This window comes from Erithacus rubecula (genome assembly GCF_903797595.1).
Source record: "Erithacus rubecula genome assembly, chromosome: 1".
Lineage (NCBI taxonomy): Eukaryota > Metazoa > Chordata > Aves > Passeriformes > Muscicapidae > Erithacus > Erithacus rubecula.
The window spans coordinates 48,576,710-48,603,454 of NC_136658.1; the positions used below are offsets into that span (position 1 = coordinate 48,576,710).

Consider the following 26,745-nt stretch of genomic DNA (forward strand, 5'->3'; position numbering starts at 1 on the left):
TTTCAGAAAAGGTTAAAATGATCATTGCAGTAAGATCCTGTTTTTCGCTGTGGTTGTGCAGTATTTGCATGTGCTTTCAGTTTTTGGTGTTTTTTTTTTTTTAATAAACCCCACTGTCTTGTTAAAAAACAAGTGAACAAATAAAAGGGGTGGGAGGTAGTGGAGGGAGGAAGAGGAAGCTTGGGCTGCATTTGTGTCTCCAAGACCAACATGCAGAAGCTGTGAGTTTAGCACAGACACTTGTCGAAATAATACAGTTTTTATTGACCTTTTCTTCCTCTGTCCTTGAATGTCTTGATTGTTAAACCTTGGTAGCCAATTAGTCTTGCTGATGGTGACCAGCAGTGGGAGATATTCTATGCCAAAGCTGTTGCTGTTCTTTATTTTGTACCTGTCATCACATTCCTTTGAACAGAAGGGTCAGTGTCTTGCATCATACAGAGTGCATATTTACTCAGATTGGTGGTGTGTGCACAGGATAAATTGTGTGAAGTCTGGCGTCACTGCTAATGGGTGGATTCCTGTTTATATATGGACCTTGATTTTCCAGGGAAGGCTAAGGCTCTGTTCTCACTATAGTGGCTGTGTATCCCCAGCCTAAGCCTTTGCTTTGCTTCCCTTTATTTTTTTTTAATTTTTTTTTCTATTTATGTTCATTTGTAGAATTTTTATAAGAATAGGTATGCATGCAGTTCTCCATACATTAGTGTCAAGGCAGCAGAGATCACTACTGTAATAAAACCAATTTGTGTAGGAACATAATGTAAATGCTTTAATATTTTAGAGTGCTTATTAACTTGGCATTAATAAAATTTGAAGATACAACACTTTATCTAACATGGGAAAGAAGGTAAAATAATACTGAAGATGTGGTGTCATTGCCTTCTTGTCCTCTTGCCTCTTTTACTGCTTTTCTTGTTTTTCTTAATTCATTTCCTTTTAGTTTTTTCACTTCTCCATTTTTTAAATAAAAGTAGGTCATAGTTTTGTACAGGGCTCCTTTTTCATTTTCTCATTGAAATGTGGAATACAGGTGGTATGAATATTGTGCTCTGAAAAATAAAGCTAGTTTTCAACTAGTAGAATTCTGCCTTTTTCTAGAGCGTATGAGCATTGTGAGGTGCAGTCTTTATCCCAATTTCTCTGACATTTGAGCAGATTGAGGTAATTGTTCTTGCAGTATTTTGAGAGTTGGAACCTTTAAATACAAAATTGCAGCCAGGTTTAAATCATCTCTTCTCCAAATTGGCTTCTCTGTTTCCTTTATCAGATTGCTTTCAATACATTTTCAGATAATAGAAAGCAGGATAGTTGTATGAAATTCCAATGATGTTCCCCCTGTTCTCTGTGGTTTGGAAATTTCCTCACTTTGTTTGAGGTGTAATTTGTAAGAGTTTCAGAAAGCGATTCTATTCATTTAGGGCCATTCATATCTTTTGGTATTTTCTTGTTTGCTTTTCTTTGTGTGAAAGAAGGCAAAGAAATATTCTGTATTTATGTATGCAAGTGAACTTATATTCTGTAGTTTTCTCCTTTTCTTTTTGGTCTTTCTTTGTGTATATACTACTGCTGTTTTTAGTGCCAGAGTGGGATTTTTTATTATTAATGTTTTTAGGTATTTCCCTGACTTTTTGAGCATTATTGCAGCCTGTCATATCTGTGTCTCAGACTAGTGATTAGTTTTAAGACTTCTGAAAATCATTAACATTTCTAACACTTTACAGTAGCTAGAAATACTTTAATTCTGCTGCCAGTCACAGAGTGTAACAATCCTGTTCCAAATGGTGATAAGTACAAATCTTCTAGATTGCCTTAAACTACTGATATACTATAGATAGGACAATGTCTGCTTACAAACAAATTAGGATTTCACTGTTTGGCAAAAGCATTGGAGATTCCACTTTTGATTCAAGAAGAAAGGAGAAACTTGGAGGCATTTTGAATTACTAAGCCCTGTAGCTGACACGTGTGTGTGTGTCTGTGTATTAAATAATTATTTGTATTTATTCCCAAAGCAAACATGTGAGACAAGGAATTATCTTTAGCAAAAACATCTCAGAGAAATGTTCTGCCAGGGTTATGTGTGCATCTGCACTATATAAGAACTTTTTTCTTGATGAAGCTGATGCTGTGGCTACTTTGTGAACTCTGCAGCTGATTTGAAAATTCCAGATGTTTGTTCATCAAAAGGTAGAAGAGACTGCAGTGTGGGCAGGTCTGTACTGCAAAAGATGAGAGTTCAGGTGGTAACTGAAGGTCAGGTGTATTTTTGTTACATCTTTGTATTACATCTACATTACAGAACATTTTTGTATTGTTAAAAAATAATTGATACATTTGGATTGTACTCCTGAAATACAAAAGTCCGTGTCTTTAGAAAGGCTTTTTCAAGAGCTTAATAATATCTATTCCTGCACAGTGGAAGAATAGGTTGCTGAGCTATTTAATTTTCTTCCACAATCGCATTCCTAAATCATTTTCTTAATGGTTTTTTAAATCAGTCTAAATAAGCAGAGCTCTCATGCTATGAACACCACTTGTATGCTAAAATGAAGGGCTTAAATGTTCTTACAGAACTGCTGGGTGTTGTACTTGATTCAGTTAGTCACCCTTCTGTCAAACTCAACATAAAACTTTGAAAAATATTTTTTTCAATTTTCTCACTAATATCTGGATTTTGTAATCAGATGAAACTTTACTGTCAGTCAGTAACTTTCCTAAGTGTGCCTTTGTTGATGGTTTGTGATAAAGCTTCTGAAAAAATCTTTCTGGTGGTTTGCTGCATATTTGTAACATAAATAATGAGAAGCACTTAGGACAGTAAATTATGTTTATTCTCTGACCAGGAATTTTCTCTTTATTCAGTGGGTTCTGGACTTGCACAGAACAGCTGGACTAGGTGAAACCTGCTGCTGGTGTAGTGAGGATGGTGCTGATTAGTTTAAATATGCCAAAAGCATCTGACCACTGTTCAACCTTTTGGAGCTGAGTCACTAATCATCGTGAAGTACTGAGAAATTATGAGTCAGGAGTTTATTTTTGGATAGAATAGTAGTATTTTATAGCTCTATCAAAGCTCTGGGGAAGCTAAAGGGAAAAACATCAGGGACAGGTTAGAAAGCATGTGTGGAAAAGTGTGACCTGAGGGAAACAGAAAGTGATTTTATTTCTTAGGATACCTGATGCTGTTGTCCTTAATATTTTTCATAGTTTTCATTTAACTGGGGCAGAAAGGCTCTTGTGGTGTTTACAGGAATATGAGTAGTTCTCCATTCCACCTAAAAATAAGTACATGAATAGTGTATTTCTAAATGGCAAGAACAACAGTAAAATGCTTAAAAGCTTGTAGTTGCTGAAGAGCTGTGTGTTACTGTGGAATTGATACTCTCTTTAACAGAAGAGCCCACGGTTTAAATGTAGCACAAAGCTTTTAAAGTTGAAAGACCCAGAATTGAATTCTGGTGAAAGTTAGGCTTGGCAGAGCAGAAAAGGTCATGCAGTTGGAAATGAGGTATTCTAGAGGAGGGTGCTCAGCTGCTCTGGCATTATGGCCAGGAGGGACAAGAGGCCTGAGGCACGAAAGTACAGGGCTCAAAGACAAAGTTTGTAAAACTGACACGTGGGGTAGCAGATTCACAGTTTTACTAAACATTTTAAAAAACTGGGGAAAATACGTGCATAGCATGGGTGAAAAGGTGATAACATCATCATTAGCTCAGAGGAATTCCTCACAGGAAGAGCAGACTGTGTTTCAGCAAGTAAATTAATGGACTAGACCATAAGAACATGAACTAATGCCATCAGTGACCTGTCTAGGTCAGTGTTTTTTCCCCCAGCATTGGCAATAGGAGATGCTGTTTGTGAAGGGCATGAGCTACTTTCTGTGATCCTTTCCCTATTTAGTACCCCAACACTCACAGTTCTGTACTAGGGATGTCAGGAGGCCTGACTTCTCCCAGCTTGATTTTTCCCAGTCCTTTTACTATGTATTTTTGCATTATTTTGTATTGGCCTGTAAGATAGATCTGCCTCCTGCATCCTAATAGCCTGAGAACAGTGAGATATTTTTTGGGTTTTTTTTGTTCTAATTCTATGTATATGTTCTCCATAATTATCACTGAAATGAAATCTGCTTTCAAAAGGGTTTTTTAAGTGGGATAAAACTGAGACAAAGACCAGTGAATCAGCCTCTGCTGTTAGAGTGCTAAACATATGAATAAAGAGCAAAATGGAAAATACACCACTTGTAGCAGTACTAAGGAGTAAAATACCCATTGTTGAATCAAATGCTTTGATTTCATAAGGCTCTGTGCTCACTGGGGCTGTCTTGGGTTTATGTAGCTGGGGAAACATTACAGAAATGACTTCTAAGAGGTAGAAGGGGAGCAGAAATTGTCAAGCCATTCTTTTTTTTCCTTTCAAAATATCAGTTATTTGACAGCAATAAACTGATAGAGGAGATGCAAAAATACCTTGTTCTGGAAATGTTGAAGCAAGTGCAACCACCAGCAAAGTGACCACGCTTAGCAATGGTGGTAGATATTAGAGACACAACCCCTCTAAATGAATATTATGGAAAGGGGATGCTTTCTGCTACCTGAGGAGTAACTCTGTGAGTGTTGTGTGATGCCAGACATTTTTCTGTAGTGTTTCAGGCAGGTTCTAGCAAGAGCTGTCAAAAAAGCAAAGCATGTATGTGTGCATGTTCTACATTCACTGATTTATGCTGTTTCCTCAAGCTACCATGTAAGGTTGTGCTCGGCATCTGAGGTGTTCCACAGGAAAATAAAACATATTTTTCATGTTACAAGGACTACTGTAGTTTATGTGAATACTTCTTGTATGTGCACTTTTTGTCCCTTGGGAACAGTATAAGAATATAGCCAAGGCCTAGTCACAGAAGTGACAAACAGCACTACTGAACAGCAAAAACGTATTAATTTTTTGTAGCATTCATACAGGGAGATCACAGTAAAGTTGTAGTTAATTCCCTGTAACTTTAGGAAGAAGACCTCTCACTTTTCTATAGATCCTCATTGCAAAGTCATGACTTGCTGCCCAAATCATTGAGAACACTTCTGTGCAGATGTGCTTAGTGGGCACAAGGTACCATAAATAAGGAGCACTTCAGGAGATCAAAGATCCTGCTCAAGATTTTGTTGGTTATAAATGCGAAAATAAATTGTCCACAGCTGTTTGCAAAAATGGCTATTGGCAGTATCATTTTGTGTGTGACAGTATTGGTTTCCATGTGCAGTGGTTGAGAGCAGGAGCTGCATGCCTAAGTAGAGGCTTTAACTAGAGTAGCTTTGGCTCTGATAAAGCTTGTTTTTCCATGGAAAACCTGTATTAGCTGGAAGTAACTTACTACCATGGCCGAAGAGCCCTGGCAAAAGATCTCTTACATGAGTGAAGATAGTTTATTATGAGAAGGAAGATAACCTTTTGTAACCTTCCTATTGTAGGAATGTAGTGTGGAGTGTTTCAAGTGTCAGTCAGAATCACCAAGTCCAGGGCTTGGTTATGTGTCTGTTTCTAAAACATCATATCTGAAAGTCTCAGACAACGTACAGACTGTGATTTTTGAAAACTGCAGTTACAGACAAGTTCTGCATGACTCAGTTAAGCCTCCTGGCCAAGGGTGCCCAGAGAACCTATTTCTATCCCTTCTTGTAGGATAGGGGATAACTGATGATAGAATGCTGTTTGAATATGAGAGTGGTGGCAGTGCCAATGTGTTAAGGAAAACACCCTTTTTATTATAAGGTCACTTGTTAAAGAACAATTGCATGCAGTTCGCCGTGACCTCAAACAAATATTAAGGCTTCTCACTTAATGACAAAATGCATGCCAAGTCAAATGAATGAGCCTGTTGGTGGCACAGAAAACATTTGCCCTGAGGAGCTCAGTGTATGCTTGTTCACTTGGAAAAACAGCGATCCAGAAGGACTGTAGAGATGAGTGCAAATAGGAGGTGCTAGCATTAAGGATGTGACTGAAAATTTTGAATACATTTCTGTATATACATTCAGATGTATTCAGCCCATTTGCAGTGACATGTTGATTTAGCTAGGTAACCCCTTGTTGACTAATTGCAAATAGCAGGATTCAGAGAAGAAGAGAGCATCTTGCAGGAGATGAGATGAATTACTCTTTTTGAAGCTTTTAGAGCAAGCAGTATTTAGTTCTTACTTTCTTATTCAGTTTCTCAATTACAATTTTGATTTCTTCTCCAGCTGTATCTTTTTTCCCCCCCTTTCAGTGCGTTGGTTGTCATGGTCTTTTAATTCCAGATTTTCTCATGGATGCACATTTTCCTAAAGCTGAGTTAACACTGATTGAGAGCTGTCATTCCTATCAAAGATTGCTGTCTCTGGTTGCTTTAGAAAAGGACATGGTCAGAGATGCTACTTAAATATTATATATCCCATGTGTCTCATAAATCTTCACTGCATTTTTGCTGAAGACAAGTGTGTTCCTGACAGTTTGATGTAAGCAATAGTGCAAATAACCATATATACTTATTTTGAACCTGTTCCAAAAGAAAACCCAGAAATTTTATTTAAAAAATAGTTTGAAGACAAGACTGCTCATCTCAACTCAGGTGCTTTAAGTGAGTGAAATGAAGTAGAATTGTTTAGATGCTACTTTCTCTTTGGATGTTTCCTGTGGCTTTTTGTAATAAAGGGGAAAAATGCAGAAAATCTACACTGTGGTTCTGGGTGGGGCTTGAGTAAAGTGTTTATCACTCTGATCTTCTCATTGCAATGTCATCTTCCCAGGGAAACATGTCTTCTGGTGTCCCAGTGTAACCAGCCACCTGTGCAGTTTTTATTTTAACAGAAATGCAGATTAGTCAGTCCAGAGAGTCTGGTTTGAAAAAGTCTGTTTTAAGAAAAAAAAAAAAAAAAAGTATTCAAGGATAAAAAAAATGTCAGAACTGGATTAGGGATTGATTGTGCATGCAGTTATTTGGCAGAGTCAACAAGGAAATAATTTCAGTCAGGGGTAGGGGAGAAGGAGGAGGAAGGGTGATGCCAAGCAAGTATGAACAGAGTGGGATTTTGTATTTTCTTGACCTGGCTTTACTTCAGACAGCACAGCATGACTGAGGGTGCCCTGAGTTAATGCAGTGAAGGTTCAGACTGAAATCGCTATTATTAAATTAGTGTGGCTTTGTGGCAGTTCTGTGGGCTAATGTAATCCTTGGGAGTGTATATTGGGGCCCAGGGAGTAGCATTTAGGAATTGGGACTGAGTAGGTGTACTTGGCTTCTGCTTAAGTGTTGGTAAAACTAATCCTTTAATGCTGCAGTTTTTGCATAGGATTTGACTGTAGATTCAGTCATCAAAATTTAGGCTTGATGTGCTTTAGGTGTTTGCTGTATTCAGAGGGCATCAAGTAAATACAGTTAGTGGATTGTAGCCAAGTATTCCACCATAGGGTCCTTAAATATGCATTTAAAGGTTAGATGAAGTTTCCATCCTTGGACATGTTTAAAAGATGCATAGACCATACTTTAGGACATGGCAGTGCTGCATTTAGGATTGGACTCTATGATCTTCGTGTCCTTTCCAGTCTAAACAATCATCACTTTTTAAACTTCTAAACTAGGACAGGAGTTTCACTATGTAGGCCACATCTGGACTCCCACAATGAGGTTTCCAAGTCTCAAATCCCATCCCCTGGGCTCCTCTCTTTGTTTAGAGATCCTACCAGGTCAACAACTGCAAGTCCAGAATAGTGTGGTTCCTATGGTAGGAGGTACAGTATCATGTTTTTCTGTTCTGTGGTTGTGGTCCAGAAATACCTGTTACTTCTGGATCAAGACCTGTTTGAGATAGAAACTCCAGAATACCACTCTCAGTACCTGTAAGAATAATGGAGAAGTAGGTCATCAGGTGATGAAGGGAAAGCATGTTTCACAAGTGAACGTGCTGATCAGAGCATTCATTTCCTTAGAGGATTATAGTTGGGTATGCCTGCTGCAGTAAAAGATGAGATTTTTAAGGGAAAAAAAAGCCACACTAAATGGAGTGACTGACCAAATCATAAGGGAAATATCTCAGGACTCTTGTAAGAAAGAGGATAACTCCCAACAGAAACAACATGTGCTTTTCTGTACTCTAGGGATAGACTGTGTGCAGGCTGTGTGTGTGTTTCTCCAGGGAAATGGAAGCCTGTTTGGAGGTGGGCATTGGGCACTATGGCTCCATTTGGAAGCAATGGTCTTTTCCTGAAACTGTCCAGGTCTTTTTGTTCTTGGTAGCCAGTGCATCTGTTGTCTTCTGTGCAAGGTGGCCTTGTTTCAAATACCTTGCATATAGCTGTAAAACTAATTCATCAGCTTCTGTGTTTTTGTTCTGGTTGCATTTCTTCTCTTTTTTTTTTTTTTTTTCAGTTTGACTGTTACTTTCTATACAGCCATTACATTTTGAATTCTAAAATTAAGAAATACATTAAAAGCTGCTGGTTTGTGGACCATATTCCTTTTATGTAAAAAAATCTTTGACTTTTGGTGCAACTTCTCATTGAGTTGATTCTGCCAGGAGAAATCCAGATATGGTAACTCATTTTACCATTATTGTCAGCCTGCTGATTGTCTTGAGTCCTGCAGCTTGTACACAGTGAATCTGGTAGAAGTTGGGGCAGTCTCCAGCTGCAAAGGTTTTCACTTGTGAAATTCAGGAGCTAGAACCTTTGCCTTACCTCACGCAGTGACTACATGATTACAGTCTGCAAATGGTTGTGTCTGGCTTTCAGACTACTTCATTAAGAGTTAATTTATATGCAAGTTTGGTTTTCAAAAAAAACAACACACATGACTGATCCACCCTATCATAAATTTTTATAATGATAAGGTGGTGCAGGCTCATCTAAAATTCCTTCCAAAGGCGGTGTCAGATTTTTACTTTAGTCATCCTAACCATCTTTTCCTTCCCTGTATTTCTGCTATAGCAAGGCTTTGTTTACATGAGCTGGATCTTAATAGTTTTACTCCCACTCCCACCCCCACTGGCACTTTGCAACATATTGTAGATTATCATCACTAAAACTTCAGTTTGGCTTCTTTATTTTTTTATTAAGAAGCATTTGTTTTCCTCTGCATTCTTTTCCTTGAAGCAGCTCTCCTCAACATTTGCCTTCAGATTTGTGGCTGATGTTAGGAGGAGACTGTGTAATTCAGAAACATCTTTTTTGTGACTGTCTAGGAAGTGAGGAGGGAGAAGGCAGCAGGTGTATAAAGCAGATTCAGGAGTGAGTTTGGAACAGGAAGGAAGGAATGGACTTGAGTCTCTGCTTGTAAGGATGGAGGTGAGGAAACCTCTAGAAACTGGCCAGCACGTGGATGGCTGGCAGGCTTGGCAGAGATAATGAGCATTGCTGAGGAAAGTGGAGGTACAGACAAGAGAAAATTTGTAGGAGGTCAGGAATCTTTATGTCCTGTCTCCTCACCCCATGATAAAAAGGAAGTTCGTTTACAGGGTTCTAAAGAATGCCAGAAAGTAGGAGGTGGAGAAGGGCTGATGGCAGTGCTGGTGAGGAGCCCAGGGTGCTTTGTTTTGCTTGGTGCTGGCACAGCTGTGTGCATAATTGATCCAGGTGAAGCTCTGTGCACTCTCATTGCCACCTTACCTCCTCCTGATGAAATCTAGGTAAAATGTTTGCCATCTGCTGTGTGTATCTAGGAGGTCAAACAACATGATGCTATCAACACCTTAACCCACCAATGAGCAGAGTAGTGGTAATGTAACTTCCTCCAGGACTCTTTTCCCATGCCTGTCTTTTAGCAATTTTCCTTAATAGAGTTATGAGACCCTAAAATATGCTTTCAGGATCTGTGAGATGGGGGCTACTATGCTGATAAATCTTTCATGAGCTAAGACCTCTAAGCCTAGAGCTGACTCATGCAGTTGCAATGTGTAAGGTGTGTGGGTTTACTCTCTGGTCAGGTCAAATTAGGGTAAAGTCAGAGAAGCCTGAAGGAAAAAAAAAGCAAATTTAGGTGTAAGTGTTGTACTTGGTTTTGGCCTTAGTGTGCTATCAGAAGTACAGCAGGAAATGCAGTGTTTCATAGACACTTCTGCTGAATGTGTTTGAAAACCCAGGCAACTCTCTGGGTTTTCATCCTTAGCTGAAATGAAAAATTTCTAGAAAATACTGTCATTTCTAAGGAATGTGTTAATGAGAATAATAGAGAAATTTAATCTCGAGCTAGGATTTCAGTTGTCTGGTTTTGGTACATTATGGGTTTATTTTTGTAAAATAAAGGCTGGGGCTTTTTCCCTGTTTTAAGGAACAAATAGGCACACCCTAATTGCAGTATACCAGGATTCTTACCATACATGCACAGCTGGGTTCTGAAAGGTGTTTGTGTGCAGATGATGGTTTTGACTGTGTATTCAAACTGAAAGTTTGATGGAAGATTGAAGACATCTGAAGGAAATGGGAGATTTAATTCAGAAAGCCGGGCCAGAATCCTCTGACCTAAGCAACAAAATTTCCTCATTATATCTAGTTTCCTAACAGTAGAGTCAGATTCACCTCAGCTGTTACATCAAACTCTAGTAAACCTAGTAGAACCAGCCTTTCATGACACTTCCTGCAGTGTGTAACATTTTCTTCTTACTTGTAGCATTTCACAATGCAGTCCTTTGAGAAAAGAAAGCACACTTTCTCCTGTCCTGGGTTTCCTTTCTAAATGAGACAATGTTGTGTTCAGGAAAACATTGCAAGCCTATGTTGAAAGTCTCTTCCAACTGTCAAGTCTTTCAACTCAAATTGAGAGCCAGTTTTTCACCAGTTTCTTTTCAACAGGAGTGAAAAAAACATATCCTTGATTCAGCAAGTAGCAAGTGTCCATTAAAGATTAGTTGTCCATGACATTGATCATTTATTACTTTATTACAGCAGTCACAAAGTAGTCTACAAAGATAGACACTAATTTTCAGTCAACCAGCTTTGTAAAGACCTATTTTAAAGAACAAATAATGTGGAAGAAAACCATGAACTGCAAAAATAGTCTATTTAGGTATTACTGTAAATTTTCCAAGTTGCTTAAAAATAGATGTTGCTCATATGTTATACAATGCATCCGCTCTTAAATGTGGTAGTTATGTTTAAATATTTAAGTATTTCAATAGTGTTAAATAGTTTTATACTTGTTCTAAATTAAATTCTTCTGGCAAAGAGTTTTTTATTTTGTTTCTATTGTACTCCAGACTCTCCTACAGATTTTTGGTGTGGTGGCTGTGGCTGTGGCAGTGATTCCTTGGATACTCATCCCCTTAATTCCACTATTTATTCTTTTCATTTTTCTTCGGCGATATTTCTTAGACACTTCAAGAGATATTAAACGTCTAGAATCCACAAGTATGTAGTTTGGCGGGATTTAATGTTAGTTTGAACCCTACTTATTATTATGTGAAATGTTAGTATTTTATAGACAGTCCATCAAAGATTTTTTTTTTCTTTTGCTATGCAAATAACTTCCTTATTGCCTTGGTTCTCAACTAGTGAATTACATGCTTAACTCCTGTTTTGCATAATGATAACGTAGGGTATGTCAGTTAACTATCTGTACGTAAAGCTAGTAAAGAACATGCTATGCTGATGGTCTTTGAGACCTTGCATGCATATACTAATGGTATTTCTGACCTTATCTGACTCCTCTGCCTGACTTTAGCTTTACTATGATATGGCATATTAAGCATTATGAATAACAAACATGGGTGCCTAATGCCATTAATAAAGCTCAAAGAATTTCTTCAGTGACAGCTATTGTTAAAAATGTAAGACATTTTTGTATAAATTAATCTGCCTGGCTGTCTGACTGATTCTAATTGAGTAAGAGGACATTAGTTAAAGTTATTGCATATTTATTCTAAAAAGATGCAGTAGAGTAGTTTGTATGGTTAAATATAAAGTGGTAGGATTAAAGATTAGTGTGGTACAAAAAGAATTAAATGTTGTCCTTCAGCTATTGTTATCTCATTTCCCTTTGTAGCTCGAAGTCCAGTGTTCTCCCACTTGTCATCATCCCTCCAGGGGCTTTGGACTATTCGGGCTTTGAAAGCAGAGGAAAGATTTCAAAAATTATTTGATGCACACCAAGACCTCCACTCAGGTTTGTGATGAGTTGATGTGAAAAATCAAATACTTTTCACTGTAGGAGGGAAATATCTTATGCCCTCAGCGACATGTATATAATGTGCATTAAAATCAGTAGGAGCTGTGCATTTGTCTCTTTAGGGTAAAATTTCTGTATTAGAACAAAAACATTATCTGTCTAGATTTAGAGAGTTTACTTTGGGCTGTAATATAATTTAGAATACCCATGCATATGTTTTAACAATGTATAAGATAAACATTTGAAAGTATGCCTGATAAGAATACTTAAAGAATAATGTTTAATATTTTCCTGGATTCCAACTTTAAGAAAAGGAAAGGGGAGGGCGGAGAGAGTAGTGGAGCAAACAAGCTATATTATGAAGCATTTGATACTAAATAGTGCATTAAGAATGGACAGATACTATTAATATAAATAATATTGGAAAAGTTTCATAAATCTAACTTATTTTTTACTTGGAGCAGCTTTCAAGGCTTAAATTTAAAATATGGAACTAACATAATTGGAAGGTGTGAAATATTGGTATTCTGCAAGCATAAGTAATACAATTTAGGTTTGCACTGTGATTCTTTGACTTCTGTTATTTAAATGTACCCTATTACAATGTTCTTTGAGATACAGCAGAATGCAAGTTTTCAGTTCTATGTTTGTTAGGTAAGATTGTGAATTTCTTCTGTTGTAAGACATACAAGTATACAAGTATATTTGATGGGTATTTAGTAATTTATAGATTTACAAGGTTTCAGATGGGACCAGTTGATCCTTTCTGAAGTTCAGTTTATTACAGGTTATAGCATTGTACACACTACTATGTTGAGCCCAGTGACTTGTGACTGGTGTAGTGTATCTACCAGGGAGGCAACTTCAGCCTTGAATTTCCCATTTCTTTATATTTTATACCTGCTAGTTACCTGACCAAATCAACATTACAGTACCTGATAGCAAGGGAAGATAAAGTTGTGGGTTAGTTTTATATTAAAAGACATCTTTAGGCAATACACCACCTACAGAAGTTTCACTATACAAAGAGGACCATGACATTTAAGAGAAATACTTTTCTATGTTTAAAGGTCATACCTAGGGAATATAAAAACTATTTCATTTTTCAGTTTTGTGCATCTCCCTAAAAAAACCTGTAAATAATACCCCTCCTGGGCAGATCATGAATCTGTTTTTGAGGTAATGCTTCAGTGCTGATAGTCACACTCTTCTGTATATCTACACACTTCATCTTGGTGTCTTTCCCACCCAAACCTTTGGGGTACACCAGCTTAAAGTGTGTGTGGTTTTTGGTCCTCCTAGGGAGTATGTGCTTGGACAGCAAAGAAGGCCAACACCATCTGGGCCGTGTTAACAGGAGTGTAGCCAGGAGGGAAGTGGTTATCCCCCTCCACACTTGTTAGCCCACATTTGGAGTACTGCATCCCACTGTGGACCCCCAGATCTGGGAAACGTTCTAACAAACTGGAGCAAACTTGTTGGAAGGGCCACCAAGACAGTTAGGGTATCAACAGGAAATATTTCCTTATGGTGGAGGTAACTGGGCTTGTTCAGTTCACAGAATACAGAGGATTTAATAGCTGCCTTCCAGTACCTGCAAGGATGTTGCTATAAATGTGATTCCTCACATGGTACATTGTGATAAAAGCAACAGCATGGGTGTAACTTGTGCCAAGATATGTTTAACCTGAATTCAAGGAAAAACTATTTCACTGTGAGCACAGTCAAGCAGATGCCAGGATTGCCCAGAGGTGCAGGCTTCATCTGTGTCAGTTTTCAAGACTGGAACTGCATGAAGCATTGAGCAACATGGTCTGACTGTGCTTGAGCAGGAGGCTGAACTAGAGATCTACTGAAGTTGTTTTTACCCTAATTCTTTGATAGTAAACATGAGCAAGCAGTAGCTGATGTAAGAAAATACCTTTCATACTAGCTCACAAAGTTGAGAGTTCTGGGTTTTTGAATCTCCTAAAGTTAAATTCTTTCCTACATTGCAGAAGGCTCTCCCAACCAGTGATGGTTTTGTTCAGCACTTCTGGCTGGAGTAGTATCTTCCTCTCTGTTTAGGCCTGAGCCTAGGACTCAGAACATTTGCTTTGAACCCCTTTGAGGGATGCCAGTGGATGGAGTATTAAATAAATTTTAGATAAAAAACATCTTGAAGGCATGCTGACATGTGACCAAACCCAAGTTTCTTCCTGCTAGTGCCTGTCTCTATAAGCAAGCCCATGAGTTGTCAGGCCACAGTGAGTCTTTATTAGTTCCTGTGACTGTCAGATTCCTTTCTCTATACACAGTGACCCCCCATCTCAAGCTGGCAGTTTAACATGCCTCCCTGGACAATTAGGATCAGTGGAGCAAAAGCTCCATAATCTGACTATCCAAGATGACCAAGCTTAAAGCCATACTTACCTCCTCTCTATCTTTAAAAAATAAAAAAAAAAAAAAAGGAGAAAATTTTTAGTCTGTATTTTTCCCTGCACTGAGCTAAGGAACATTAAACAGTTGAAACTGCAGTGATCTTTAGCAGAGGGTAATGTCAGGCAAGGCAGAAGGGGTTGGAATGGTAACATTCTGCTGTGACCTGGTAGCAGCTGAAACAATTCCTCTGAGTGCAGCCTAAGCAATAAATAATGCCATGCTTTATTATGGCTACTTTGCTTCTGTTTTTGGCCCTGGATTCAAACACTTTGCCTTCTGTATTGCAGTGTCCTTTCATGTGTCTCTAGTACCTTGTACTGTAGCATATCTGTCTGGGATGGGCTTCCCCAAAAGTCAAAATGTGCATCTAATCATCTGAACATCTCTGTATAGCTGCACTGGATGTATTGAGTAGCTCCTACAGGAGCTTAACCAGCTGCAGCTTCCTTCTAAAAACTTGGCTCTGACAGTGTGTTCTGATTTGTTCTAGCTAAAAGCCTGTAGACTTTAGTCCACCTGCAGTAAATGCAGTTGTACTTTTGCTTTTTGTGTAAGACTCTTGAGTCCACTAGAGTTGAGAAGAGGCTTCCGATAAAAATAAGTGGAACATGCTTTGACCCTGGACTGTTTTTCTTTCTCTTCCTATTGTGGTTGCTACTGGTGTGAAAACTAAATTAGATAATTTCAGGAAAACTGGTCAATATAGTGGTTATTATCAGTCCATGCAGAAGTGCACTTGAAGATGGCAACATTTGGGTTTTTTTGGCAACTTGTATTAGTAACATGAATTAATTTAGTAATAATTATGCAGCTTGGTTTTCTAATAATCCACTGGTTTTATGTCTCTGTGAAATACACTTTAGAGGCCTGGTTTCTCTTCTTGACGACCTCCAGGTGGTTTGCTGTGCGTCTGGATGCCATCTGTGCCATTTTTGTCATAGTGGTTGCTTTTGGTTCCCTGCTTCTCGCCAAGAGTAAGTACAGATGTTAGAAAAAGTTCACCCCGTAATTACCACGTACAGTAATGCCTAATTCTTTTTCATGTGTTGCTGTTTCTAATTGTTTAAAGGCTGTAATTAAGTTAAACATTTCTTTCTAGATCATGATCTCTTCCTTAGTCTAGGGCACTGAGGCTGTTTCTGCTTTCCTGCAAATACTGGAGGCAGTTCAGACATCTTCCAGGCTGAGGCATACATCTGTCATCATCCCCAAGTGTGCACACAAACGTGAACTTCTGTAGTCTTCACTTTTGAAATTCTGGCTTTCAGAGCAATAACAAGAAATAAATCTTCTTTTTCCCTACCTTTGTCTTCTCTTTTGGCCCTACAGGGCTTTGCTTTTCCTACTGAAACACCCACAGAGCTGCCTCTTAACATTTTTCCTTTCTGCATGTGGCACAGTAGGTCAAAAGGCAAGCTAAAGTTCCTAGGGATACTCTTCTCATATCTTGGATCATGGGATAGGCCAGTTCCAGAAAGAAAATTGCCTCATAATAATACATTTTATGTTCACTGTCACTCATGAACTGTCATTAGTGTATGCATCATCCAGGATGTAATTGGGTTAGATGTACTAGAATGAGATAGTCATCTAAAACATGAAGGAAGAAGTAATTATCTTGGACATGAAAATTAGTGCTAATTTGCTGGTTTTGTTTCTTTTTTCTTTGGATAAGTTTTGTATGTGCACGTGTATTTAAAAATTTGAGCGCTCTGTGCTGCACAACTCTGCAAATTTTGAGTTAGGTTTGATGTTGGTAGAATGCAAAAAGACAAGTCAAAACAATGGTCCTGAATCTTTCCTTGCCTCTGGATAAAGAGTAGTTCTCTTGAAGTCAATAGGACTATGTTAGGATAAAGTTCAAGTAAGTTAGAGGACAGTCATGCTTAATATTGGGGCAGACAGAATGCATTTATTTTGTGAGAATAGACCCACCGAAGACAGTAGAGGCTTTTAGAAACAGGGGAAGAAATATTCATGTTCATAACTAATTTTGAAACAGTGCTACACAAATTTTTTTGGTTAGGTTTAGGGTCTTATCTAATTTCCATAGAAAGGAAGTGAAGAGTTAACTAATGCTCAGCCAGACAGGGATGACCCTAACAATATAAGTATGGTCTTGAGACTGAGCCTCAGTTTCTAGATAAACACCAGGCCAAGGGGAATTTGGATTATCTTGTTGAAATGTACCCCAAAAATTCAGCAAGTAGCTGTTCTGCCTGGAGCTACTCATTGCACAGATAGCAAGTAGTGCATAACCAAATAAAAATCTGGCTGTGATGCTTCCATCATGTAAGTAACCCCATGAAAGAGAATTTAACTGAGATTTTGTGTGATATTACAGTGTACCTGTTTGAGTCTCATTTTCCTTTCTTCTGCAGCTCTGAATGCAGGGCAGGTTGGTTTGGCACTCTCCTATGCAATCACCCTCATGGGAACATTCCAGTGGGGTGTCAGACAAAGTGCTGAAGTTGAAAACCTGGTAATGTTCATTTCTTTCTTTTCCCCTCTTGGTTCCTTTCATGATTGTGACATGAAGCCTTAAGGATGAGATTCTTTCTAATTAACTTAGGATATTAATACCTTAGCAAGCAATTGAGGCACCACTCTGCAGTCATAAAGAAAAGTAACTTCTTTTAGGTTATAATTTGTGTGACTGATTTTGAATGTTTGTTGAGATGAACTGTGCCCAGGGGTTGTCCTCTGTTCATAGTAAGGGAAGTTTTATAATCTCCCTTTACAGCAGAAAAGAGACTGTCTAGTTACAGTGTAGACAATTGCATTGCAACTTGTTAAAGTTACAATAAATTAATCCCTTCCTATAAGGAAGATTTTAACTTATGTTTTTATATTTGGTATTTATAATTTATTGTTATTTATTATTGCATTTTAAGATTTTATTTATATCCCTCATGGCATTTTTAGAATCTTGTTATTCCATTGCAAAGGCTTATAACTTTTTAATTCATTCTAAGTTAACGCAAATGTGAAAGTATTTGTTTATATTCAGCTGGGAAGGTTGTGTGTTTTCTAAAATATATGGCATAAAATGCCTTTGACAAATTCAGAATATTTACTAGCATGTTCTAATTTGTCTGTCTGCTTTCTTAAGATAATAATAAGAAAAATAGATTGTAAAAAACCATCCTAAACATAAACCTGGGATTTTTTCTGTTGTGTTGACAACTGAAGTTACTTGTAATTACAGTTTGCTGTACATAATCTGGGAAATATGTGTAGTCCTTTTGTAGAAGTTACATAGCCATGCTTAATTTATTAATAATAACAATGATAATGATGAAGTTAGAATTTTGGTTTTTGCTACCACATTGCTTTTTTGGTGCATTTTTCACATACCAGTAAACTGATGGTGACAGATTTTTTGAGAAATGGGAAGAAAGCTTTATGGTTTTTTTCATACCATTGGGGACATTTTTGCAGTGTCTATGAGAGTGTCTCATGTACTGAGTTGCTTTCTTGGAGGCTGTGACTCAGAAATACCTTGAAAGAGAAAGGCCATTCAGTAACCTGGCTTTGATGTGAAATGCTGATCATTTTATGGAAACATGATTAGCATCAACTTTTAGGTGAACATCCACCAAAAGTCCCTTGTTATTAAAGGGTGACTACACCTGGGGGAGGCAAGAACATTTAATCTCAATTCTGTTGCTAGTGGTCAAGAGAAGAGGTTGTCACACTCAGTGGTGGTGCACTCTTGTTTTCAGTCCCATGTGCAGTGTTGGGCAGCACAACACAAAATGAAACTGTTGGAGAGTGTCCAAAAGAGGATCATGAGATGGTGAAGGATCTGGAGGGGAAGCCTGATGAGGAGTGGCTGAGGTCACTTGGGCTGTTCAGCCTGAATAAGAGAAAACTGAATGGAAACCTCATTGCAATTTTCTTATGAGGGGAAGGAGAAGGGCAGGCACTGATCTCTGCTCTGTGGTGACAGTGACAGGACTGAGAGAATGGCCTCAAGCTCTGTCAGGAGAGGTTTACGTTGGATACTAGAAAAAGATTCTTCACCCAGAGGGTGGTTGGGCACTGGAACAGGCTCCCCAGGGCCATGGACATGGTATCAAATCTGCCAGAGTTCAAGAAGCATTTGGACAATGCTCCCAGGCTCATGGTGTAATTTTTTTGGGGTTGTCCTGTGCAGGGTGAGGAGTTGAACTCATTCACGTGTCTGCCTGTAGTTTATTTGGCAGTTTCATTCCTAGCTTTGTCTTTCCAACACACAGTGGATTGGTGTCATCTTAGTCAAGATTGACAGACAACTCTCTTAGCTAAATTTTCATAAAACTTATGGCAAATCTTTAGGTTTGTAATTAATCCTACTTATGCTTATGAATGGCTTATGTATCATCAAAGTTCTGGATCTGAAGTGGGATATGAGATGCATTCTTTCCACTTTTTTAGTTGCATAAAGAAGGACTAGAATGGTACCAAATACTCTTACCTGTGTTTAAGAGAAAAACCACAGAGTAATTTGCATTGAATCTCTATGGTAAAAATGCACACACATAATTATATGGATGCAATATTTGCAGTGTATGCCATAGGATGAAGTTCATGTATGTATGCCTTCTCTCCTCCCCTTAGATGATATCAGTGGAAAGAGTGATGGAGTACACAGAACTTGAAAAAGAAGCTCCTTGGGAGACCAACAAACATCCACCACCAGAATGGCCTAACCAAGGAATGATAGCATTTGAGAATGTTAACTTCACTTACAGTCTAGATGGGCCATTGGTTTTAAGACATTTGTCTGTTTTAATTAAACCAAAAGAAAAGGTATGTATGTGGCTGTTTTTGGATATCCACAGAAATTAAACAAAGATGATGAGTTGACAAGAAGTTGTATGCTAGAAATGCATTATAAAATACATGGATGTTAGGAAAATAGTAAGTGTTCTTTTAAAAAATAATCTTTCGTTATATTTAATAACAAAAGGTGTAGCCTATTTATTTCCTGTAAATGTGGCATAAATTTGTCTGGGAACATGATATTTCAATCTGTCAAAACAAAGGATTAAACATACCTGCTAATTTCCTTTAAAAAATCAGAGATTCTTCAGGAAGTGGTAGACATTTAAAATAGCAGCCAAGCCCAGAATATTTGTTCAAATCCAAAGCAAATGGATCTACATTAGGAAACTGGGGATTCAGCATAGGAGGGAACGTAATTGGAATCAAGTGTGTCAACAGACAAAGTGAGCAAAACCAATAGAAAATAAGGAATATATATGCCCTTGCACTGAGCCCGAAATGGAAGGTAGAAGAAAGAAATACAAATCAGTTGCATAACTTTTGCATAACTTCAGAATTTGGGATTTTATTTCAGTTCCTTATGGCTACCAATCCAATTAACTCTTGTTATTAATTAGATTGGTAGCCAAAAGAAACATAGAAATAAAACTCTTCCTTCTCTGCAAATTTGACTCCTCCTCCCCAATTTTGAGGTCTCCCTGTTGAAAGAGTGCTGCAGGGAAGGTCTCCCCCACAGACAAAATTAAATGGAGCCCTGAAGTGTTAATTTGTGCTGTGCTACATTTCAAATCCAGGTGTACTTTTTTGATTAGGAGTTCTTCCCTAGGAGGCTGGTTCAACTTGACAATCCTTGCCCTTGCCTCCTTTTTAACATGCTTTTCCATTCAATTCCAAACCTGCTCATTTCCTCAAGTGGCCCTGTTAATAACATGCATGTTACAAAAATTCAACCAGACTTTGGCTACATTGAGGTGATTTCCTGGAATTAGCTATGAGTGAGTTTAAAATGGTCTCTTGAGAAGAGGAGCCATGTGGGCTGTCTCCTTAGCTGTTAATGTCTCTCCAGTATAGACAAGAAGTTCTATATTTCTCAGTGAGAGGCAGGAATAAAATTAAAAACGGAAGCAAGAGATAGTAGCAATGCATGACTCACTCCTTGGTGGGGGCAGGGGAGGGAGGGATGACTGGGGGTATTTATTTATTTTTTGCTGAGCAGTTATGCTGTGATTTCATCATCCTGAATTTGCCCAGCTTGAAACTATTGCCAAGAACTTTGTGTTTGCTTTCTATGATGTTTTGCACAATACTGCAGTAGGCTGCCACTGTGTAAAATAAATCTCCCAAGCATCTCTCCTCCTTATATTGGTTTTAATTATGGAGAAGCATCTTCTGCAGAACCAGGTTTCCAAATCTTTTGGGGATTCTGCCCATACTGCTGTCATTGAGAGCTCCTATACCTGTGCAGGCCCCTGGCTTATAGAGACTTCTGGTGGCTGCAGTGCCAGTGGCAGCATAATGAGTTTGAGCTTCTCCTGTGCTTGTAGTTTTTCATGTAGCCACCCCAGGGCCCAATTTGGGAAGCTGTGGATACAGTAGGAATGAAGGAGGTGATTGCTAGCAAATCACTCATGGGTTAAGGTCTCTTTTGATCTGTTCATCTCAGCCTTCAGTATTTCCCTGCAGTCAAAGCAGGCTTGGAAGGACCCTGTGTTTTAAACATTGCTGAAGCAGTGTGATCAGACAGGGACAGAGCAGGGAGGTGCAAACTGCTGTGCCAGTGGCTGGCAGTGATTGCCCTCCTCTGCCTCTATTGCTGCAGCAGGCAGGGGAAGGTTAGCACGTGTGGCATTGGGTTTTATGCACCACTGCCTTTGTTTCAGGGAGCTCATGAAAGCTTGTTGGCTAACATATTGTTAATTGCACCTTTCCTGAGAGCTCCTGGGTCTGTGGGCTGCTTGAAGAAGTTAGGAAGATGCACATGTAGATTTATGGCATGGCAGCTGTGCTCCCACAAGGTACCACGAAAGGGAGGTTGCCTGAGGGATAGCAGAGACATGGGCAGTTCCAGTGGAGTAGCTGACATGCTGTAAATCTCACATTTTTGTGCAGCTCTGCTGTGAGGTACAGGTGACACTTGAGTAATGATGAGGCCAGGGTAGCAGGTGTACTCCTGTGTGCACATGGTTTGTATCAGGCAGCACAACCCTGCCCGTGTGGTTCCTGGTAGGTTCCACTCACAGACTGCTGCTGTGTTCCATTTGCAGACTGGTACTGGCTGTGAGTGTGGGCCTCTGAAGAAAAAAATGTATTTAAAAAATGGATAATGTGTATACTGAGAGCTGTTTCAAATTCCTGTCAGTTTTCAGCAGCCTGTAGTCAATTGGACCAAAGATGCAAATAGATTCTTCTAAACGTTGAAGAGCATAGTCCTTTCATTTGATGCCAAACTGAAAGTGGGATTTTGACAATATGCAGAGCAGCTGCATTTTTATTTTAAGTATCAGTGTATTTTTTAATGATTTCTTTTCTTTATATTCTTGATACAATACTTTATATTGACATTTGCAGAGGAATAATTGAACTTTCATTTTCACAACTCTGGTTGTGTTCTCTATTCAGCATTTTCTTTCTGAGCTGTACTTTATCTATTCAGAGCTACTTCTCTATTGTTTCACTGATATAATTTAGAGTACTAGACATTTTATCATTTATTGTAACAGATTTGCTTAAATTAGTCTGTTTAATAATAAGCACTGTAAAAATGTTAATTAGTTGATATACAATAGTGCAATAATGAATGGTTGGATGAAATTGTTGAATCAGAATGTAGAAGTGGAAAATACCTTTTAGATTATGCAGCATATGTTGCTCCTTGAAGTACTTTTTTAGTGTTCTGTGTATTTTTTATCAAATGTGGACACTTCTGGGTTTTTTTTTTAACTTGGTGTCTCTGACTGAAAGTTTCTCCTTGCACTCTGATGCAGTTTCCTGTGCTGAATTTCATTTCAGCAGTCATTGCTGCATACATGCGAGTCTCAGGCAGTGGGTAATTGCCCTCTGGTGTCTGTACGTATACTCTTGAAGGTTTTCTCATCTTTCTTCCTCCTTTCTGCACCCCAATCACTTCACCAAGCCATATTATACATGTTTAATCCTCATAAATCCTTCACCATCAAATCAGTATCTCCAACCCACATTAATTTTGTGTTGCACTCCTCTGAACTTTTTCCATTGTGCTGATTGGTTTGGGGTTTTTTTGTTTGTTTGTTTTTTTTTTTTTTTAATGTAAGGATTAGGACAGAATGCAGGAAATAACAAATTCTGCCAGATCAGATCTATGTATAGGATTGCACCCTTTATCTTCTCTGATACAGTTGATTGCTGTACACTGTTTTTCTCTAAAAATCCTTTACCCAAATACAATATTAAAAAAAAAATTGGAAGAAATATTTGTAGGTCTTAGCCCCTTGTCATTAAAGTTATCTATCCCATATTTTTGTTTGTCTCTTTTTTCTGAAAGCTTTATTTTTTTCATACGGTGTATGTCTTCCAGTTTTTCTTTGGGAACAAAGAGAACCCTGAATCTCTGTGATTTTATTATTTGCTGTTTCTTGTGTTTGAAAAGGAATTTCAGCCTGATGTCATGGCCTTGTAGTTTCAGTAGTTGTTGAAGATGTCTGAAGTATGGATACAGTTTATAATAGTGCTGCTTTAAAGTACTTCACCTTAACCATAACTAACCAAAATCAATCTCAGTTATTTAAATTGGGAATACACTGTTCCTAGAGTGCTTTATGGGGGTCCTTTTTGGGGTTGAGTAGTAGATGCATGCCTGAAATGATTTGCCTAACATCACCCAGCAAACCAGGTTTAGTATAAAAATTAGCAGCCTTGAATCACATTACTGTATGCATCGAGCCACTTTATCTTGTTTACACAATAAGACACCACACATTAAGGGGAAATCATTCACCTTTGAATATGATCCAAGAAATTGTCAAGTATACAAATGTCACCTGAATCCAAACCGATTTAAGGGGAAAGGATTTTTCCTCTTGGAAGAATGTTAATTACAAAGAAGTTTTATTTGGTGCATGTTCTACTGTAAATGCTGAGATGCTGTAAAAATGTTGCTCAGCACATTAATTTATCTGAAAAGCTCACAGTTTAATTGTATGGGCTTGGTTTGCTCTGTAGGTTGGAATAGTGGGAAGAACTGGAGCTGGGAAGAGCTCTCTGATAGCAGCCCTATTTCGCTTGGCAGAACCTGAAGGAAGGATTTGGATTGATAAGTACTTGACTTCAGAGCTGGGACTCCATGACCTGCGGAAGAAAATCTCAATTATACCTCAAGTAAGAGAGTGACTGTTATTGCCATGGATGTTTTGAATATAATGCCATAGTGTTTAAAGTGCTTTGCTGGGATATGTTCCCCCTGTACCTCTGTATGCAGTAGGCACAGGAACTGTAGCAAGGAATTGTTCTTACTTGAGTAAGGCCCTGATTATTTTAAGATAAAAAAAGAATAAATTTTGGGGTCTGGAGCATTTTTTTCCTTGTTTTGTACCCTGTCTGTTCCTTTGGAATATCTGTGTGTTAGCTGTATGCTGTCCTCCCATAGTCCAGGGAAAAGCAGAGAAAATCTAGTAAGTATATGCTAATCTTCAGCAGTCCTCTGAGTCACTTGGTCCTTTGGCAGCAATTCCTGCCTGATGCATTGCCTGAAGCAAGGGACTTTGAAAGACCACTTTCACCTCTCTAGTCACCTCTGACTGGTGCTAGATTTAGAAGGAGTAAATGTGCCACCTAGAAGGGAGCTATCAGCTTTTTCGTTATTTGCAGAAGGTTGGACAGGAGAAGACATGGGGAACTGACTAAAGAGTAGGTCATTATGAGCATAATAAATAAAACTTCATGAATTTTAGAAGCTGAATACAAGAAAGGTGGCAGTACAGGGAAAAACCCCAGTAAGGCAGTGTTGGAAATGGCCTCATCTCTCATGCTGGAATAGAAGAACGGCTGTTCAAAGAAATCCAGTAGGTCATGGGTCTTCTCTCTTAGAGTCCTACTTTCATGAGACATTGAATCAGAGAAGGGTTGTATATAACCTTAAAACCTCGAAGGCAAAATCTGTGCACGTTGCAGTTTCCTGAGAGCTCTGGTCTCTTCTGTGGGCATTTGCTCTCCAGTGAAGAGGAAGGAAGAGTGAAAAGCTCGTATGCTGCAAATGTGAAGTTGTATTTTAGAAAGCAGTTCATCTGCATTGTTCTAGCAGGTAGAGTGAAGAGTAGACTGTGAACCAGAGGAATTCTTTTGCCATGTTTAGCATTATTTCTCAGATCTATTTTTTTTACAGAATCTGTATTGAGTTATATCTGAACATGTGCTAGTCTGTTGGCAGGGTGGCAGTCAGGGTGTGTTATTTTCTTTAAGCAGAGAATCTAATACAAATGCTAATGAAGCTTTTTTATGCCAAAGAATAGGAGTCAAAAAGAAACAGGTATGCTATTGAAAAAAAAAAATTTAAAAATAGGTACTTCCCCAGCAATTGGATTGTTGCCTAATGCAGGATGTCTTTTGTTTCTGCATGCTACAGGCTTTGTTATTGCATCACTCACTGGAACTAGTCATCTTTTGTATGTAAAGAGAACTTAATATGGATATAAATTCTTTTTTTTTTGTTTGTGTGTAGTGTTCCTTTTTTGTGAAAGCAGATGATCATCAGTTCATTCAAGGTCTACAGCTTTTTGAAAGCCTTGCCCCTAGCAATTGTGGGTGATTTTTACATTTTGAAGAATTCAGCCCAGCTGAATGAAGTAGAATACTGAGACAGAAAAACTTCAGGTTAAACACATTTTCTACATGTTGAATGATACAGAGGCTCAAAGTTTACTGTATTCAATAATACATGTGAGGTTTTTAGATACACAGGTCCATTGACATAGTTTTAAAACTGTTTTAATCCAGTAGAACTCTGATTTCTGTCAAGTTTATATAAGGGAAGGCTGTTTCTACTAAAAATATACAAAACTATCAAGGGGTGGTATGAAGAAGAGGAGGAAGGAGGGTTTTGAATCAAGTTTCTGCTATGGTAAACTGTATGATAGGCATTGTCTTAACTGTGCTAATAGTAGTGTCAATAATAGGAATAGCAATGTAACATCAGGTAGTTATTTTGCAGCAAATATCTTCATAATTATGTGGGCAGCTGAAAAACCAGAGAGAGAGATGCTTATTAGAATTGCAACATAAAACATGCTCAACAGAACCATTCCTAGAGAGTGATGAGGCAAGACTGAAGTTTTCTTGTGTGTGAGTTTAAATACCTACCTGGAGAAATAAAAATGTGCTTAGGCCTCTAATTGCTTGCTTGGATGGAGCTGTGTAAAGGTTGTGTTTGTAAATCTTTCCTATGCAAATGTTGTCTGCCTCTCTGACTGCAAGCATTTTTACAACAATTATTTACAGGTTAGTCTTATTGCTTTCCTCTCATAAACCAGACTGTTTTAAATAATAATCTGTGTCAGAAATGGTAATTAAAAAATATCCTTATCTTCTCTTGCAGTGCATGTCTGTTGTTAGGACTTTTATAATAGTTATGAACACTTTATAGGTTCAACCTCTTTTGCCAACCTATAAAAATTGATTGAAAAGGAAAATAAATGTAACAATACCTTCAAAATATGCCAAATGGTGTATTAAAATGTGTATTGTTAAACAAATTAGTTTCTAGATGTTTTTGAAGAAAACTGTGTTTTGGCCTGGAAATGTTTTGTGTTAAACCCATTTGCTCATTCAGCTGTTTTTTAATGATATTGCTATTGCAGCAGATACTTTCAAATAATTGGCATGTTGCATCAAGAAGTGAATATCTTCTTTTATATTGCTTATGGCATGTTCTGTCTTTTAGAATTCTTTTATAGCACTCAAAAGGTTTAGAAATTAAAAGACAACAAAAGGTTAAGATCTGAGTTTTCTTGTGGTTTGCTGCAGCCCTTTGGAGCTGGGCATCGCTAGGGGTAGATAGGGAGAAAGTCATGACAGGTTAATCTCAGAGTAAGCTGAATTTATCCAGTGTAAGTTAGATTTAATTTCCTAGGAGAGAAAGGAAGAAAAAACGGAACACATTTTGCCTAAAATTTCCCCAATTTAAAGAAGACTGACAACATGATGAATGGTCTCCATTTACGATTAGCACTGTTACAGCTTTTGACTTGTTTTGTCTTTATGTGTGGTATTAAGATTAGTTTAGCCCTAAAGTCATGTCAGTGCATGATTCTCAGGTATGGCAGCTCATATTACTGAGTACTGATCTGTTGCTTAAGGAATTCTGAACCAAAAGTCCTCTTCCACTTCTTAAATGCTACTTATTTCAGAGTGATTTGGTTTGTGCCTGTTTGATTAATTGTCTGTTGTTACTCTGA

General features: G+C 38.1%; 1 protein-coding gene across 1 annotated transcript in view; it reads left to right on the forward strand.

Annotated features, from left to right (window-relative positions):
* The window catches only part of ABCC4 (ATP binding cassette subfamily C member 4 (PEL blood group)), a 140,002-nt gene that overhangs the window by 81,924 nt on the left and 31,333 nt on the right, over positions 1–26,745 (forward strand). The window contains exons 21-26 of the mRNA XM_079306819.1: positions 11,223–11,373; positions 12,008–12,127; positions 15,415–15,525; positions 16,933–17,033; positions 19,154–19,345; positions 23,519–23,674. Of these exons, the coding sequence (XP_079162945.1) occupies positions 11,223–11,373; positions 12,008–12,127; positions 15,415–15,525; positions 16,933–17,033; positions 19,154–19,345; positions 23,519–23,674 (831 nt within the window). The remainder of the gene's footprint in view (positions 1–11,222; positions 11,374–12,007; positions 12,128–15,414; positions 15,526–16,932; positions 17,034–19,153; positions 19,346–23,518; positions 23,675–26,745) is intronic.